Consider the following 17,500-nt stretch of genomic DNA (forward strand, 5'->3'; position numbering starts at 1 on the left):
CAGCCACTGCAGGACAGAGGACAGAGGACACTACCAGCAGCCACTGCAGCCCCTGAAGCAGGAAGTAGAAAGGAGCTTCAGCTGCCTGAGGACACAATAAGGACACAATAAGGACACAATAAGGACACGGCGCTGGAGGCGGAGCCTCGGCTTTATGATGTCACTCCTCCATTAATCTCCACTAAGTCATTATGTTGCTCCTTAGCAAGTCAATGGACCTGGGGGGGGGACGGACGGGGGGGGGGGGGGGGGGGGGGACGGGGGGGGGGGGGGACGGACGGGGGCTCTTTGAAAACAACTGTCTTTACTACTGAACAGACTGACGATCTGAAGACGACCTGAAGGGAACTGGACGACTTCTGAGGTCTGCAGCTCCTGAAAGGTTCAACGAGCTCAGCAGACCAGGACCTGGACATGGACCAGGACCGAGACTAGGACCTGGACTAGGACCTAGACCAGGACCTGGACCTGGACTTGGACCAGGACCTGCTGTCGCTCCACAAACCGGGAGAGGAAGTTAGTTTGAGTTCGTTTGCAGTTTGAATGTAGAAACAATCTGAACCGTCTGACACACACACACACACACACACACACACACACACACACACACACACACACACACACACACACACACACACACACACACACACACACACACACACACACACACACACACACACACACACACACACACACAGGTTGCATGTTTGTGCCCAGTGTGTGTGTTGCCGTGGCGACGCCACTTCACAGTCAGTTCAAGCTGATCCTCACATAAAGTCAGCAGCAGTAACAACCTCACCCCGCCACAATAAAAGCTCCGCTCACAAAGGAAACCACACGGCCAATAAAAATAAAGGCTCCGCCCACTTTCTGGAAGGTTCTGAAAGGTTCTGGACTCAAGATCCTGAAAACACAAACCCCACAACAGTCAAACCTTGTCTGTGTTCTCCAGTGTTCCTTAAGGTTCTCCAGTGTTCCTTAAGGTTCTCCAGTATTCCCCCAGGTTCTCCAGTGTTCCTTTAGGTTCTCCAGTGTTCCTTAAGGTTCTCCAGTGTTCCCCAGGTTCTCCAGTGTTCCTTAAGGTTTGCCAGTGTTCCCCCAGGTTCTCCAGTGTTCCTTAAGATTCTCCAGTATTCCCCCAGGTTCTCCAGTGTTCCTTTAGGTTCTCCAGTGTTCCTTAAGGTTCTCCAGTGTTCCCCAGGTTCTCCAGTGTTCCTTAAGGTTCTCCAGTATTCCCCCAGGTTCTCCAGTGTTCCTTTAGGTTCTCCAGTGTTCCTTAAGGTTCTCCAGTGTTCCCCAGGTTCTCCCACAGGTTCTCCAGTGTTCCCCCAGGTTCTCCAGTGTTCCCCAATGTTCTCCAGTGTTCCTTAAGGTTCTCCAGTGTTCCCCCAGGTTCTCCCCAATGTTCTCCAGTGTTCCCCAATGTTCTCCACTGTTCCCCCAGGTTCTCCAGTGTTCCCCAGGTTCTCCCCCAGGTTCTCAGAGGTTCTCCAGTGTTCCCCCAGGTTTTCCAGTGTTCCCCAATGTTCTCCAGTGTTCCCCCAGGTTCTCAGAGGTTCTCCAATGTTCCCCCAGGTTCTCCAGTGTTCCTCCAGGTTCTCCAGTGTTCCCCCAGGTTCTCCAGTGTTCCCCCAGGTTCCCCAGTGTTCCCAATGTTCTCAGAGGTTCTCCAGTGTTCCTCCAGGTTCTCCATTGTTCCCCCAGGTTCTCCAGTGTTCCCCCAGGTTCTCCAGTGTTCCCTAAGGTTCTCCAGTGTTCCCCGCAAGGTTGTCAGGTGGTGTTGTCCCCCTGCTCCGCCCTGATGGAGGGTGGTGTTGCCCCCCCAGCTCCACCCTGATGGAGGGTGGTGTTGTCCTCCTGATCCACCCTGATGGAGGGTGGTGTTGCCCCCCTGCTCTGCCCTGATGGAGGGTGGTGTTCCACCCTGATGGAGGGTGGTGTTGTCATCCTGATCCACCCTGATGGAGGGTGGTGTTGCCCCCCTGCTCCGCCCTGATGGAGGGTGGTGTTGTCCTCCTGCTCCACCCTGATGGAGGGTGGTGTTGTCCTCCTGCTCCACCCTGATGGAGGGTAGTGTTGCTCCCCTGCTCCGCCCTGATGGAGGGTGGTGTTGTCCTCCTGCTCCACCCTGATGGAGGGTGGTGTTGCCCCCCTGCTCCACCCTGATGGAGGGTGGTGTTGTCCTCCTGCTCCACCCTGATGGAGGGTGGTGTTGCCCCCCCAGCTCCACCCTGATGGAGGGTAGTGTTGCCCCCCTGCTCCACCCTGATGGAGGGTGGTGTTGCCCCCCCTGCTCCACCCTGATGGAGGGTGGTGTTGTCCTCCTGCTCCACCCTGATGGAGGGTGGTGTTGCCCCCCTGCTCCACCCTGATGGAGGGTGGTGTTGCCCCCCTGCTCCACCCTGATGGAGGGTGGTGTTGTCCTCCTGCTCCACCCTGATGGAGGGTGGTGTTGCCCCCCTGCTCCACCCTGATGGAGGGTGGTGTTGTCCTCCTGCTCCACCCTGATGGAGGGTGGTGTTGCCCCCCTGCTCCACCCTGATGGAGGGTGGTGTTGTCCTCCTGCTCCACCCTGATGGAGGGTGGTGTTGTCCTCCTGCTCCACCCTGATGGAGGGTGGTGTTGTCCCCCTGATCCACCCTGATGGAGGGTGGTGTTGTCCCCCTGATCCACCCTGATGGAGGGTGGTGTTGTCCTCCTGCTCCACCCTGATGGAGGGTGGTGTTGCCCCCCCAGCCCTCCAGCTGGACTTAATGAAGTGTTAAATGGCAGAATGATTGTGAGCAGCTCAAAGAGCCTCGAACACAAAGACCAACTAACTGCCTCCATCAGTCACCAGCAGGGGGCGGAGCCTCGGCTCGACCAATCAGAGAGCGGGAGAGGAAGGAGACCAGCGTGTGAGGAGGGAAAGTTCACTTTCTTATCCTCCTCCTCCTGCTCCTTCCTCCTCCTCCTGCTCCTCTTCCTCCTGCTCCTCCTGCTCCTCCTCTTCCTCCTCCTCCTCCTCCTCCTGCTCCTCCTCTTCCTCCTCCTCCTCCTCCTCTCCTCCTGCTCCTCCTCTTCCTCCTCCTCCTGCTCCTCTTCCTCCTGCTCCTCCTCTTCCTCCTCCTCCTCCTGCTCCTCCTCCTCCTCCTTCTCCTCCTCCTGCTCCTCCTGCTCCTCCTCTTCCTCCTCCTCCTCCTCAGTATCAGAGGAAGTCCTTTTATGTCGTTGCTTCATTTCAGGCTCGTAGGAACTCTTTGATGCTTTGGGGCCCGACTCCTCTCTGTTGGGTCCTCCCCCCCCCCCCCCCCACCTTCCTCCTCCTCTCCTCCTCTTCCCCACCCCGCCCCCTCCTCTTCACCCCCCCCTCCTCTTCACCCCCCCACCCTGTTGGTGGAAGTGAAGCTGCTGGTTTCATGGGAATGACTCCATAGAAGTCATCAAGTCACCCCCCCCCCCCCCCACCCTCCCCACCTCCGCCCCCCCATCCCCCACTGCCAAGTCTCTTCAGGCTGGTTGAACCCTGAAACCTCCACCCCCCCCCCACCCTCACCCTCACCAGCGTTACTCCTCCCCTTCCTCTACTTGGTGTGAATTTGCATCTGATGGAAGAGATGGAGGAACTGATGGAGTACCAACAGGAAGTACTGACAGGAAGTACTGACAGGAAGTACTGACAGGAAGTACTGACAGGAAGTACTGACAGGAAGTACCAACAGGAAGTACCGACAGGGAGTACCGACAGGGAGTACCGACAGGGAGTACCAACAGGAAGTACTGACAGGAAGTACCGACAGGAAGTACTGACAGGGAGTACTGACAGGAAGTACTGACAGGAAGTACTGACAGGAAGTACTGACAGGAAGTACCAACAGGAAGTACTGACAGGGAGTACTGACAGGAAGTACCAACAGGAAGTACTGACAGGAAGTACCAACAGGAAGTACTGACAGGGAGTACTGACAGGAAGTACTGACAGGGAGTACTGACAGGGAGTACTGACAGGAAGTACTGACAGGAAGTACTGACAGGGAGTACTGACAGGAAGTACTGACAGGAAGTACCAACAGGAAGTGCTGACAGGAAGTACTGACAGGGAGTACTGACAGGAAGTACTGACAGGAAGTACTGACAGGAAGTACCAACAGGAAGTACTGACAGGGAGTACTGACAGGGAGTACTGACAGGGAGTACTGACAGGAAGTACTGACAGGGAGTACCAACAGGAAGTACTGACAGGGAGTACTGACAGGGAGTACTGACAGGGAGTACTGACAGGAAGTACTGACAGGGAGTACTGACAGGGAGTACTGACAGGAAGTACTGACAGGAAGTACTGACAGGAAGTACCAACAGGAAGTACTGACAGGGAGTACTGACAGGGAGTACTGACAGGAAGTACTGACAGGGAGTACCAACAGGAAGTACTGACAGGGAGTACTGACAGGGAGTACTGACAGGGAGTACTGACAGGGAGTACCAACAGGAAGTACTGACAGGGAGTACCAACAGGAAGTACTGACAGGGAGTACTGACAGGGAGTACTGACAGGGAGTACTGACAGGAAGTACTGACAGGGAGTACTGACAGGGAGTACTGACAGGAAGTACTGACAGGGAGTACTGACAGGAAGTACTGACAGGAAGTACTGACAGGGAGTACCGACAGGAAGTACTGACAGGAAGTACCAACAGGAAGTACTGACAGGGAGTACTGACAGGAAGTACTGACAGGGAGTACTGACAGGAAGTACTGACAGGAAGTACCAACAGGAAGTACTGACAGGGAGTACTGACAGGGAGTACTGACAGGAAGTACTGACAGGAAGTACTGACAGGGAGTACCAACAGGAAGTACTGACAGGGAGTACTGACAGGGAGTACTGACAGGGAGTGCTGACAGGAAGTACTGACAGGGAGTACTGACAGGGAGTACTGACAGGAAGTACTGACAGGAAGTACTGACAGGGAGTACTGACAGGAAGTACTGACAGGAAGTACTGACAGGGAGTACCGACAGGAAGTACTGACAGGGAGTACTGACAGGGAGTACTGACAGGAAGTACTGACAGGAAGTACTGACAGGGAGTACTGACAGGGAGTACTGACAGGAAGTACTGACAGGAAGTACTGACAGGAAGTACTGACAGGGAGTACCGACAGGAAGTACTGACAGGGAGTACTGACAGGGAGTACTGACAGGAAGTACTGACAGGAAGTACCAACAGGGAGTACTGACAGGGAGTACTGACAGGAAGTACTGACAGGAAGTACTGACAGGGAGTACTGACAGGGAGTACTGACAGGAAGTACTGCCCCCTGGAGGCCAGGAGGTTGTCCAGCAGTAGAATGTGGGCGGAGCCTCCATGTCTCAGGCTCCTCCCACGAGGAAGCAGCTCCGGGGTCAGCAGGGGTTCTAATGAGGCTCTTCCTGCTCCACCTCCTCCTGCTCCACCTCCTGCTCCATCAGGGCTGCATGTCCTCCCGCTAGGGGGCTCTGCTCAGACGGGGGGGAGGAGTTGAGGACGGTGGGAGGGGGAGGGGGCGGGGCCATGGCGGGAGGGGGCGGGGCCAGGCTCCTCCAGCAGAGGTTAGCGGTGTGATTCATTTGTATTAGCGCGCGGCGCTGCAGGCGGCAGCCGCCACAAATTCTTTCTGAAACAAAGTGGAGGCTCTCATCAGACGGCCATTACCTGCTGCTGCCGCGGGCGCCGCGCCTCGCCGCCGCGCCTCGCCGCCGCGCCGCACGCTGACAGTGAGAGGACGCCAGTGAGGGATAGCCGTCCACCTCCCAGCATGCTCCGGGACATCTCCCCAAATGAGACTGTCTGTGTGTGTGTGTGTGTGTGTGTGTGTGTGTGTGTGTGTGTGTGTGTGTGTGTGTGTGTGTGTGTGTGTGTGTGTGTGTGTGTGTGTGTGTGTGTGTGTGTGTGTGAGTGTGTGTGTGTGTGTGTGTGTGTGTGTGTGTGTGTGTGTGTTGGTTCAGAGTTGTGAAACGTCTGGTTGTTGATAATAAAAAGGTGTAAGCTGCTGACATTCACTCTGAGCTCCTCATCTTCCTCCTCCTCCTCCTCCTCTTCCTCCCCCTCCTCCTCCCCCTCCTCCTCTTCCTCCTCCTTCTCATCTTCTTCCTCCTCCTCATCTTCTTCCTCCTCCTCCTCCTCCTCCTCCTCCTCCTCTTCCTCCCCCTCCTCCTCCCCCTCCTCCTCTTCCTCCTCCTCCTCATCTTCTTCCTCCTCCTCATCTTCTTCCTCCTCCTCCTCTTCCTCCTCCTCCTCCTCTTCCTCCTCCTCTTCCTCCTCCTCCTCCTCCCCCTCCTCCTCTTCCTCCCCCTCCTCCTCCTCCTCCTCCTCATCTTCTTCCTCCCACTCTTCCTCCTCCTCCTCCTCATCTTCCTCCCCCTCCCCCTCCTCCCACTCTTCCTCCTCCTCCTCCTCTTCCTCCCCCTCCTCCCACTCTTCCTCCTCCTCCTCCTACTCCTCCCCCTCCTCCCACTCTTCCTCTTCCTCCTCCTCCTCCTCCTCCTTACTCCTCCTCCTCCTCCTCAACACATCAGGGACGTCCCGCCAAAATAAAATCCTTCAGTAAGGGTCAGGGTGAGGAACGAGAGGTGGATCCTTCTTCTTGAGGGTTCTGGGAGGAACCTGAAGATCCCTTCGTTTCTTTCCTGCATTTTATTTTGAAAGTCTGTGCCGAGGATCCTGCCGGTCGGTTAGTTTAGTAACTGACAGGACGTCCGGTTCCGTTCGGTTCAACGAAACACTTCCTCTGGGAAACGTCTGGACGCTTCTGGTTCTCCTGCTCACAATGTTCTCACGTTCTCACGTTCACATGTCCTCACGTTCACACGCAGCCTCGTCTGCAGATCAGCGCCGCTCGGCGGAGGCGGAGCCTCAGAAGCCAAACCGCCGGCTGAGCGGCGGCGTGTTGAAGACGAGGAGGCGGCCGTGCAGGAGACGTTCCATCAGCGCTGCGGGTTCTACGCCCGAGTCGCTGAGATTAGCTGTCAGCCACGTTTAGTGTGTGTGTGTGTGTGTGTGTGTGTGTGTGTGTGTGTGTGCTGGCAGCGCCGCTGAGCCGGTACCGTGTCGCTGACGTGACGCAATTAAAACCTCAACAACCCCCAAAGTAATCCCATTACCTGAGGGAGCGGTTCTACGTCCTCCTGCAGGTGGAGGAGAACCCGTCAGGGTGGGGTCGTCTCCTCCTGCAGGTGGAGGCTGACGCCGACCAATCAGCATCCAGAGTGGCTCATAATCGTCGCTTCACTCAGGTGACTCTCAAACAGGAAGTGGTCATCCTGTCACCTGACCGCCAGGTGGAGCCACCTACTGGTCACCTGCTGGTCACCTGCTGGTCACCTGCTGGTCACTACTGGTCACCTACTGGTCACCTGCTGGTCACCTGCTGGTCACTACTGGTCACCTACTGGTCACCTGCTGGTCACCTGCTGGTCACTACTGGTCACCTGCTGGTCACCTACTGGTCACCTGCTGGTCACCTGCTGGTCACCTGCTGGTCACTACTGGTCACCTACTGGTCACCTGCTGGTCACCTGCTGGTCACTACTGGTCACCTGCTGGTCACTACTGGTCACCTACTGGTCACCTGCTGGTCACCTGCTGGTCACTACTGGTCACCTGCTGGTCACTACTGGTCACCTACTGGTCACCTGCTGGTCACCTGCTGGTCACTACTGGTCACCTACTGGTCACCTGCTGGTCACCTGCTGGTCACTACTGGTCACCTACTGGTCACCTGCTGGTCACCTGCTGGTCACTACTGGTCACCTGCTGGTCACTACTGGTCACCTACTGGTCACCTGCTGGTCACCTGCTGGTCACTACTGGTCACCTGCTGGTCACTACTGGTCACCTACTGGTCACTACTGGTCACCTGCTGGTCACTACTGGTCACCTACTGGTCACCTACTGGTCACTGCTGGTCACTGCTGGTCACTACTGGTCACCACTGGTCACTACTGGTCACCTGCTGGTCACTACTGGTCACCTGCTGGTCACCACTGGTCACTACTGGTCACTACTGGTCACCTGCTGGTCACTACTGGTCACTACTGGTCACCTGCTGGTCACTACTGGTCACCTGCTTCAAGATGCAGAGTTCCAGAGAAGCAGAGACTTCGGAGGACGATGTGAGACCAGACGAGTTCAGAACGACACCTTCAGAGTGGACGTGCTTTACTGTGTGTGTGTGTGTGTGTGTGTGTGTGTGTGTGTGTGTATGTGTGTGTGTGTGTGTGTGTGTGTGTGCAGGTGGAGGTAACACTAACCCTACAGACAGGCGGAGCAGTGACAGGCAGACTGATGACCCAGTGCTGGTTGATGGATATGTGACGGGTGTGTGTGTGTGTGTGTGTGTGTGTGTGTGGGGGGGGGGTTTGGGGGCCCCGGGGCCGGCTCTGGGGGGGGCTTCAGCTGTAACAGTGTGTTTAATTACCTGCACAGCCGCACAGCAGGTCATTAGTCAGAGCAGGACGGCGGCGCTCACCTGTCACCATGAGATGAACAGTCCACCTGGTTGGGGTGGGGGGTGGGGGGGGAGGGGGGGGGGGGGGTTGGGGGGGGCTGTAGTAGTGCCGGTGGGGGCGCTCTGTGTGTGTGCGGGAGGAGCAGTGACCTCTGACCTCCAGGGACTCCTACCTGCTGCTCTCTCTGGCCGGCTTGCAGTCTCCGCCCACGCCGGCCTCCCACACGCTATTGGCCGTGGCGTTGCCGACGGCGACCATCACCATGCTGAGCTCCACCGGCCAGTCGTCCAGGTCCAGGGACCGGACCCGGGACAGGTGGGTCCCCAGGTTCCGGTGGATCCCGGAGCACTCGATGCACATCAGGGCCCCCAGGTTCAGACTGGCCCAGTCCGGGTCTGCAGGGAGGAAGGGGGGTACTTTGATGTACTTTGATGTACTTTGATGTACTGAGGGGGCTCTGACCCCACTGGGACAGTGAGCGCAGCACTTCCTGTTGACCTGGTCAGTTAGCAGGTGACTAAACAGGGTAACCTCGTGAAACTGAGGTAGGACCAGCTAAACGCCCGGCGACGGTAAGGTAAGGCAAGGTTCTAGTTAGTGGAGGTAAGGTTACTCACTGGGGGCGTCGCAATCCACACAGAAACTGTTTCCTCTCACGTTCCGGATCGACTGGATCACCATGGCGTCACTTTGGCTTCCTAACCGGGACTGAAGGACAGGAAGTCAACAGGAAGTCAGTGTGGCGGCAACAGGAAGTCAACAGGAAGTCAATATGATGTAACAGGAAGTCAACAGGAAGTCAGTGTGGCGGTGACAGGAAGTCAACAGGAAGTCAACAGGAAGTCAACAGGAAGTCAACATTATGTAACAGGAAGTCAACAGGAAGCCAGCATGATGTAACAGGAAGTCAACAGGAAACCAGCATTATGCAACAGGAAGCTAGCATGATGTAACAGGAAGTCAACAGGAAATCAAGAGGAAGTCAATATTATGTAACAGGAAGTCAACAGGAAGTCAACAGGAAACCAGCATGATGTAACAGGAAGTCAACATTATGTAACAGGAAGTCAACAGGAAGTCAGCATTATGTAACAGGAAGTCAACAGGAAGCCAAGAGGAAGTCAGCATTATGTAACAGGAAGTCAACAGGAAACCAGCATTATGTAACATGAAGTCAGCCTGATGTAACAGGAAGTCAACAGGAAGTCAGCATTATGTAACAGGAAGTCAACAGGAAGTCAGCATTATTTAACAGGAAGTCAACATTATGTAACAGGAAGTCAATAAGAAGTCAACATGGATGTGACAAAGTCCACAGGAAGTCAACAGGAAACCAGCTTGATGTAACAGGAAGTCAACAGGAAACCAGCTTGATGTAACAGGAAGTCAACAGGAAACTAGCTTGATGTAACAGGAAGTCAACAGGAAACCAGCTTGATGTAACAGGAAGTCAACAGGAAACCAGCGTGATGTAACAGGAAGTCAACAGGAAACCAGCTTGATGTAACAGGAAGTCAACAGGAGGAAACCAGCATGATGTAACAGGAAGTCAACAGGAAACCAGCGTGATGTAACAGGAAGTCAACAGGAAACCAGCTTGATGTAACAGGAAGTCAACAGGAGGAAACCAGCATGATGTAACAGGAAGTCAACAGGAAACCAGCGTGATGTAACAGGAAGTCAACAGGAAACCAGCGTGATGTAACAGGAAGTCAACAGGAAACCAGCTTGATGTAACAGGAAGTCAACAGGAAACTAGCTTGATGTAACAGGAAGTCAACAGGAGGAAACCAGCATGATGTAACAGGAAGTCAACAGGAAACTAGCTTGATGTAACAGGAAGTCAACAGGAAACCAGCTTGATGTAACAGGAAGTCAACAGGAGGAAACCAGCTTGATGTAACAGGAAGTCAACAGGAGGAAACCAGCGTGATGTAACAGGAAGTCAACAGGAGGAAACCAGCTTGATGTAACAGGAAGTCAACAGGAAACCAGCTTGATGTAACAGGAAGTCAACAGGAGGAAACCAGCGTGATGTAACAGGAAGTCAACAGGAGGAAACCAGCTTGATGTAACAGGAAGTCAACAGGAGGAAACCAGCTTGATGTAACAGGAAGTCAACAGGAAACCAGCGTGATGTAACAGGAAGTCAAAAGGAAGTAAACACGGATGATTTTTTTTTTCTTCATTTTTCTTTCACATTTAAAATTCTGTCATTTGAAAGAGCAGAGCGTCTTTGTCCTCCTCGTGTGCACGTGACGGCGTGCTGGCGACACGTGGCTCCGCCCCCACCTTGTTCTTGATGCTCTCACAGGACTGGAGGCTGGCGAAGATCTGGCTCTCCACGGCGTGGACCCACAGCTCTCGCTCCTCATTGGTGGACGCCTCGAAGGTCCAGGTCTGACCCGTCAGGGACACGATGACGAACTCAAAGGAGTCCTCTTGTTCTGGGGAACACACACACACACACACACACACACACACACACACACACGGTGTCACCTGTGGGAGCAGAGCGCCGCGCTGACACAACATATGTTCCCCACGCAGCCTTGCCTCCGCCGTGAGCGCCACACTGTACGGCGAGTCGGCGCTCGCCACTGTAATTACCTCATTATGTCGACGACAACAGGCTCTCATTAACCCCCCCCTCCCCCCCTCCCCCCTCCCCCCACATCTCCCACAATCCCCTTCTGTCGCTACAGGAAGTGGGCAGCGATGGAGACGTTTGAGTGTGTGTGGGGTGAAGAGGTCATATGATCAGATGTGATCAGGATCGATGGCGGCTCCTCGCCGACATGTGATAGACGCCATTAATGTAGCGGCGGCGGCGGCGGCGGCGGCGGCGGCGGCGGCGGCGGCGGCGGCGGCGGCGGCGAGCGTCTCTTCAGGCTGAAAGCGATAATCCAATTAGCTCGACAGCAACTTCAATTATCTGATTCAGTTTGTGGAATCGACTGCAGCGCACACTCAATCAATACACACACACACACACACACACACACACACACACACACACACACACACACACACACACACACACACACACACACACACACACACACACACACACACACACTTAGTAAACAGCACAGAGTAAAACTAAAAATAATGAAATCTTGTTTCCTGCACCGACGCTTCAGGTGTGAGGAAGAACGAGTTCAGTGTTTTGATTGTGTTGTTTTGTATCGTTTTGGGTTGTGTTGTTGGTGTGTTGTTTTGTGTTGTTGTTGGTGTGTTGTGTTGTTTTGGTCTTGTGAAGAACAAAGCTAATTATCCTGTTGGCTGCCCAGCCAATAAATTGGAGGCATTAAAACACTTTCATTATGGAGATTAAAAAAGCTGCGCATGGCCGCGCGCTTAACACACACACACACACACACACACACACACACACACACACACACACACACACACACACACACACACACACACACACACACACACACACACACACACACACACACACACACACACACACACACACACACACACACACACACACACACACACAGTGACGACTGCAGCTTAAACAAGCTAGCGTCAGCAGGGGGCGCTCCAACAGACCATGTCTGTTTTGTCTTCAATGACAGTTTAACACAAAGTCAGCAGCAGGTTATGTTAACTACCAGGTTGAGTTAACTCGCAGGTTAAGGTACTAGCAGGTTGAGTTGATTTGCATCTTGAGCTAACTAGCAGACTATGTTAACTAACTGGCTACGTTAACTAGCAGGATACCTTAACTACCAGGTTGAGTTAACTCGCAGGTTGAGGTACTAGCAGGTTGAGTTAACTTGCAGGTTGAGGTACTAGCAGGTTGAGTTAACCAGCAGGTTGAGTTAACTAGCAGGTTGAGGTACTAGCAGGTTGAGTTAACTTGCAGGTTTCTGTACTAGCAGGTTGAGTAAACCAGCAGGTTGAGGTACTAGCAGGTTGAGTTAACCAGCAGGTTGAATGAAGCGTTGGGTCGGTGAGTAAAGTGGTGAGGATAGAAGCTGTTGAAAGTTCAGATCAGGATGATTCAGATCAGTAGTTGTGTAGTTGTAGTGGTGTAGTTGTAGTGGTGTAGTTTGTGTTGTGTAGTTGTAGTGGTGTAGTTGTAGTAGTGTAGTTGTAGTTGTGTAGTTTTAGTAGTGTAGTTCTATTTGTGTAGTTGTAGTTGTGTAGTTGTAGTGGTGTAGTTGTGTAGTTTTTATTGTGTAGTTGTAGTAGTGTAGTTGTAGTAGTGTAGTTGTAGTGGTGTAGTTGTAGTTGTGTAGCTGTAGTGGTGTAGTTGTGTAGTTGTAGTGGTGTAGTTGTGTAGTTTTTATTGTGTAGTTGTAGTAGTGTAGTTGTAGTGGTGTAGTTGTAGTGGTGTAGTTGTAGTAGTGTAGTTGTAGTTGTGTAGTTGTGCAGTTGTGTAGTTGTAGTAGTGTAGTTGTAGTGGTGTAGTTGTAGTAGTGTAGTTTTTGTTGTGTAGGTGTAGTTGTGTAGTTGTAGTGGTGTAGTTGTAGTTGTGTAGTTGTAGTTGTGTAGTTGTATTTGTGTAGTTGTAGTGGTGTAGTTGTAGTAGTGTAGTTTTTGTTGTGTAGTTGTAGTGGTGTAGTTGTAGTAGTGTAGTTGTAGTTGCGCAGTTGCAGTGTGTAGTTGTAGTTGTGTAGTTGTGTAGTTGTGTAGTTGTGTAGTTGTGTAGCCTCCATCTGTAACTGTCACGGCTCCTCGTGCTCATTTTACACGTCATTAACGACGATATTCTAACCTGCAATCAGGAGCAGGACCATTATGGAGGGCCGGGGGAGCGCTCTTTATCTGTCTGACACACACACACACACACACACACACACACACACACACACACACACACACACACACACACACACACACACACACAATAAACAAACACACGGACGCAGCAGCCGCCCTGAAACTGCTGCTTTGAACAACAGAGGCCAACCGTGTGTGTGTGTGTGTGTGTGTGTGTGTGTGTGTGTGTGTGTGTGTGTGTGTGTGTGTGTGTGTGTGTGTGTGTGTGTGTGTGTGTGTGTGTGTGTGTGTGTGTGTGCGCGCGGCACCCGGCAGCACCGTGCCGCCTCCCGCTCCTCCGACGGGAGGCTGGTGGCGGCTCCAGGGACAGCTTTACGAAATGAGAGTGACAAAACAAAGTATTGAGATGAAGTCCCTCCATTAGCTCAGGCTGTTAAAGCTCCATTTCCTAATCCTCCGCTGGACGCCGCAGCGGGCTAACCCCCCCCCCCCCCCCCCCCCCCCTCCCCTCCCCCCAACCCCACCCCCGCACTGCCGCGGCGCAGTGGGAGGAGCGGGAGGGTTGCCAGTTTGATTTCCCCCCTCGCAGCTTCGTGACGCCGAGCGGCGAGCTCACGGCTCCACCCTCCGGCTCGCCGCTCGGCGCCGAGCGGCGCGAAGCTGCGAGTTTCCTAACCCAACTACACAACTACAACTACACTACTACAACAACACAACTACAACTACACTACACTACTACAACTACACACCAAAAACTACACTACTACAACTACACTACTACAACAACAACAACTACAACTACACTACACTACTACAACTACACACCAAAAACTACACTACTACAACTACACTACTACAACAACACAACTACAACTACACTACACTACTACAACTACACACCAAAAACTACACTACTACAACTACACTACTACAACAACACAACTACAACTACACTACACTACTACAACTACACACCAAAAACTACACTACTACAACTACACTACTACAACAACACAACTACAACTACACTACACTACTACAACTACACACCAAAAACTACACAACTACAACTACACTACTACAACAACACAACTACAACTACACTACACTACTACAACTACACACCAAAAAACTACACTACTACAACTACACTACTACAACAACACAACTACAACTACACTACACTACTACAACTACACACCAAAACTACACTACTACAACTACACTACTACAACAACACAACTACAACTACACTACACTACTACAACTACACACCAAAAACTACACTACTACAACTACACTACTACAACAACACAACTACAACTACACTACACTACTACAACTACACACCAAAAACTACACAACTACAACTACACAACTACAACTACACAACTACAACAACACAACTACAACTACACTACTACAACTACACACCAAAAACTACACAACTACAACTACACTACTACAACAACACAACTACAACTACACTACTACAACTACACTACACTACTACAACTACACACCAAAAACTACACTACTACAACTACACTAGTACAACAACACAACTACAACTACACTACACTACTACAACTACACACCAAAAACTACACAACTACAACTACACAACTACAACTACACAACTACAACAACACAACTACAACTACACTACACTACAACAACTACACACAAAAAACTACACAACTACAACTACACTACTACAACAACACAACTACAACTACACTACTACAACTACACTACACTACTACAACTACACACCAAAAACTACACAACTACAACTACACAACTACACTACTACAACTACACTACACTACTACAACTACACAACAAAAAACTACACAACTACAACTCACAACTACACTACTACAACTACACTACACTACTACAACTACACAACAAAAACTACACTACTACAACTACAACTACACTACTACAACAACACAACTACACTACACTACTACAACTACACACCAAAAACTACACAACTACAACTACACAACTACAACTACACAACTACCACAACACAACTACAACTACACTACTACAACTACACACCAAAAACTACACAACTACACTACTACAACAACACAACTACAACTACACTACTACAACTACACTACTACAACTACACTACACTACTACAACTACACACCAAAAACTACACAACTACAACTACACAACTACAACTACACAACTACAACAACACACAACTACAACTACACTACTACAACTACACACCAAAAACTACACAACTACAACTACACTACTACAACAACACAACTACAACTACACTACTACAACTACACTACACTACTACAACTACACACCAAAAACTACACTACTACAACTACACTACTACAACAACACAACTAACAACTACAACTACACTACACTACTACAACTACACACCAAAAACTACACAACTACAACTACACAACTACAACTACACAACTACAACAACACAACTACAACTACACTACACTACTACAACTACACACACAAAACTACACAACTACAACTACACTACTACAACAACACAACTACAACTACACTACTACAACTACACTACACTACTACAACTACACACCAAAAACTACACAACTACAACTACACAACTACACTACTACAACTACACTACACTACTACAACTACACAACAAAAACTACACAACTACAACTACACAACTACACTACTACAACTACACTACACTACTACAACTACACAACAAAAACTACACTACTACAACTACACAACTACACTACTACAACTACACTACTACAACTACACAACAAAAACTACACTACTACAACTACACAACTACACTACACAACTGCACTACTACAACTACACTACACTACACTACTACAACTACACAACAAAAACTACACAACTACAACTACACTACTACAACTACACTACTACAACTACACTACACTACTACAACTACACAACAAAAACTACACAACTACAACTACACAACTACACTACACTACTACAACTACACAACTACACTACTACAACTACAACTACAACTACACAACAAAAACTACACTACTACAACTACACAACTACACTACTACAACTACACTACTACAACTACACTACTACAACTACACAACAAAAACTACACAAACTACAACTACACAACTACACTACTACAACTACACTACTACAACTACACTACACTACTACAACTACACAACAAAAACTACACAACTACAACTACACAACTACACTACACTACACTACTACAACTACACAACAAAAACTACACAACTACAACTACACAACTACACTACTACAACTACAACTACAACTACACTACTACAACTACACAACAAAAACTACACTACTACAACTACACAACTACACTACTACAACTACACTACTACAACTACACTACACTACTACAACTACACAACAAAAACTACACAACTACAACTACACAACTACACTACTACAACTACACAACTACAACTACACTACACTACTACAACTACACAACAAAAACTACACAACTAAAACTACACTACTACAACTACACAACTACAACTATACTACTACAACTACACAACAAAAACTACACAACTACAACTACACAACTACACTACACTACTACAACTACACAACTACACTACTACAACTACAACTACAACTACACAACAAAAACTACACTACTACAACTACACAACTACACTACTACAACTACACTACTACAACTACACTACTACAACTACACAACAAAAACTACACAACTACAACTACACAACTACACTACTACAACTACACTACTACAACTACACTACACTACTACAACTACACAACAAAAACTACACAACTACAACTACACAACTACACTACACTACTACAACTACACAACAAAAACTACACAACTACAACTACACAACTACACTACTACAACTACAACTACAACTACACTACTACAACTACACAACAAAAACTACACTACTACAACTACACAACTACACTACTACAACTACACTACTACAACTACACTACACTACTACAACTACACAACAAAAACTACACAACTACAACTACACAACTACACTACTACAACTACACAACTACAACTACACTACACTACTACAACTACACAACAAAAACTACACAACTAAAACTACACTACTACAACTACACAACTACAACTATACTACTACAACTACACAACAAAAACGCCCGGTGGGGGGGGGGAACTCGCAGTTTCGTGACGCCGAGCGTCCACCGCCGGCGCCGAGTGGCGAGTTCA

General features: G+C 50.2%; 1 protein-coding gene across 1 annotated transcript in view; it reads right to left on the bottom strand.

The window, feature by feature from the left end:
• The window catches only part of LOC308148670 (arf-GAP with GTPase, ANK repeat and PH domain-containing protein 3-like), a gene marked incomplete at its 3' end in the record, with an annotated part of 23,010 nt that overhangs the window by 291 nt on the left and 5,219 nt on the right, over positions 1-17,500 (bottom strand). Inside the window, exons 2-6 of the mRNA XM_080522166.1 lie at positions 10,762-10,916; positions 9,087-9,177; positions 8,642-8,864; positions 868-904; positions 30-85 (exon numbers count right to left, since the gene is read on the bottom strand). Coding sequence (XP_080378292.1) covers positions 30-85; positions 868-904; positions 8,642-8,864; positions 9,087-9,150 — 380 coding nt within the window. The 5' untranslated portion in view covers positions 9,151-9,177; positions 10,762-10,916. The remainder of the gene's footprint in view (positions 1-29; positions 86-867; positions 905-8,641; positions 8,865-9,086; positions 9,178-10,761; positions 10,917-17,500) is intronic.

Source organism: Blennius ocellaris (genome assembly GCF_963422515.1).
Source record: "Blennius ocellaris genome assembly, contig: SCAFFOLD_81, whole genome shotgun sequence".
Taxonomy (NCBI): Eukaryota; Metazoa; Chordata; class Actinopteri; order Blenniiformes; family Blenniidae; genus Blennius; species Blennius ocellaris.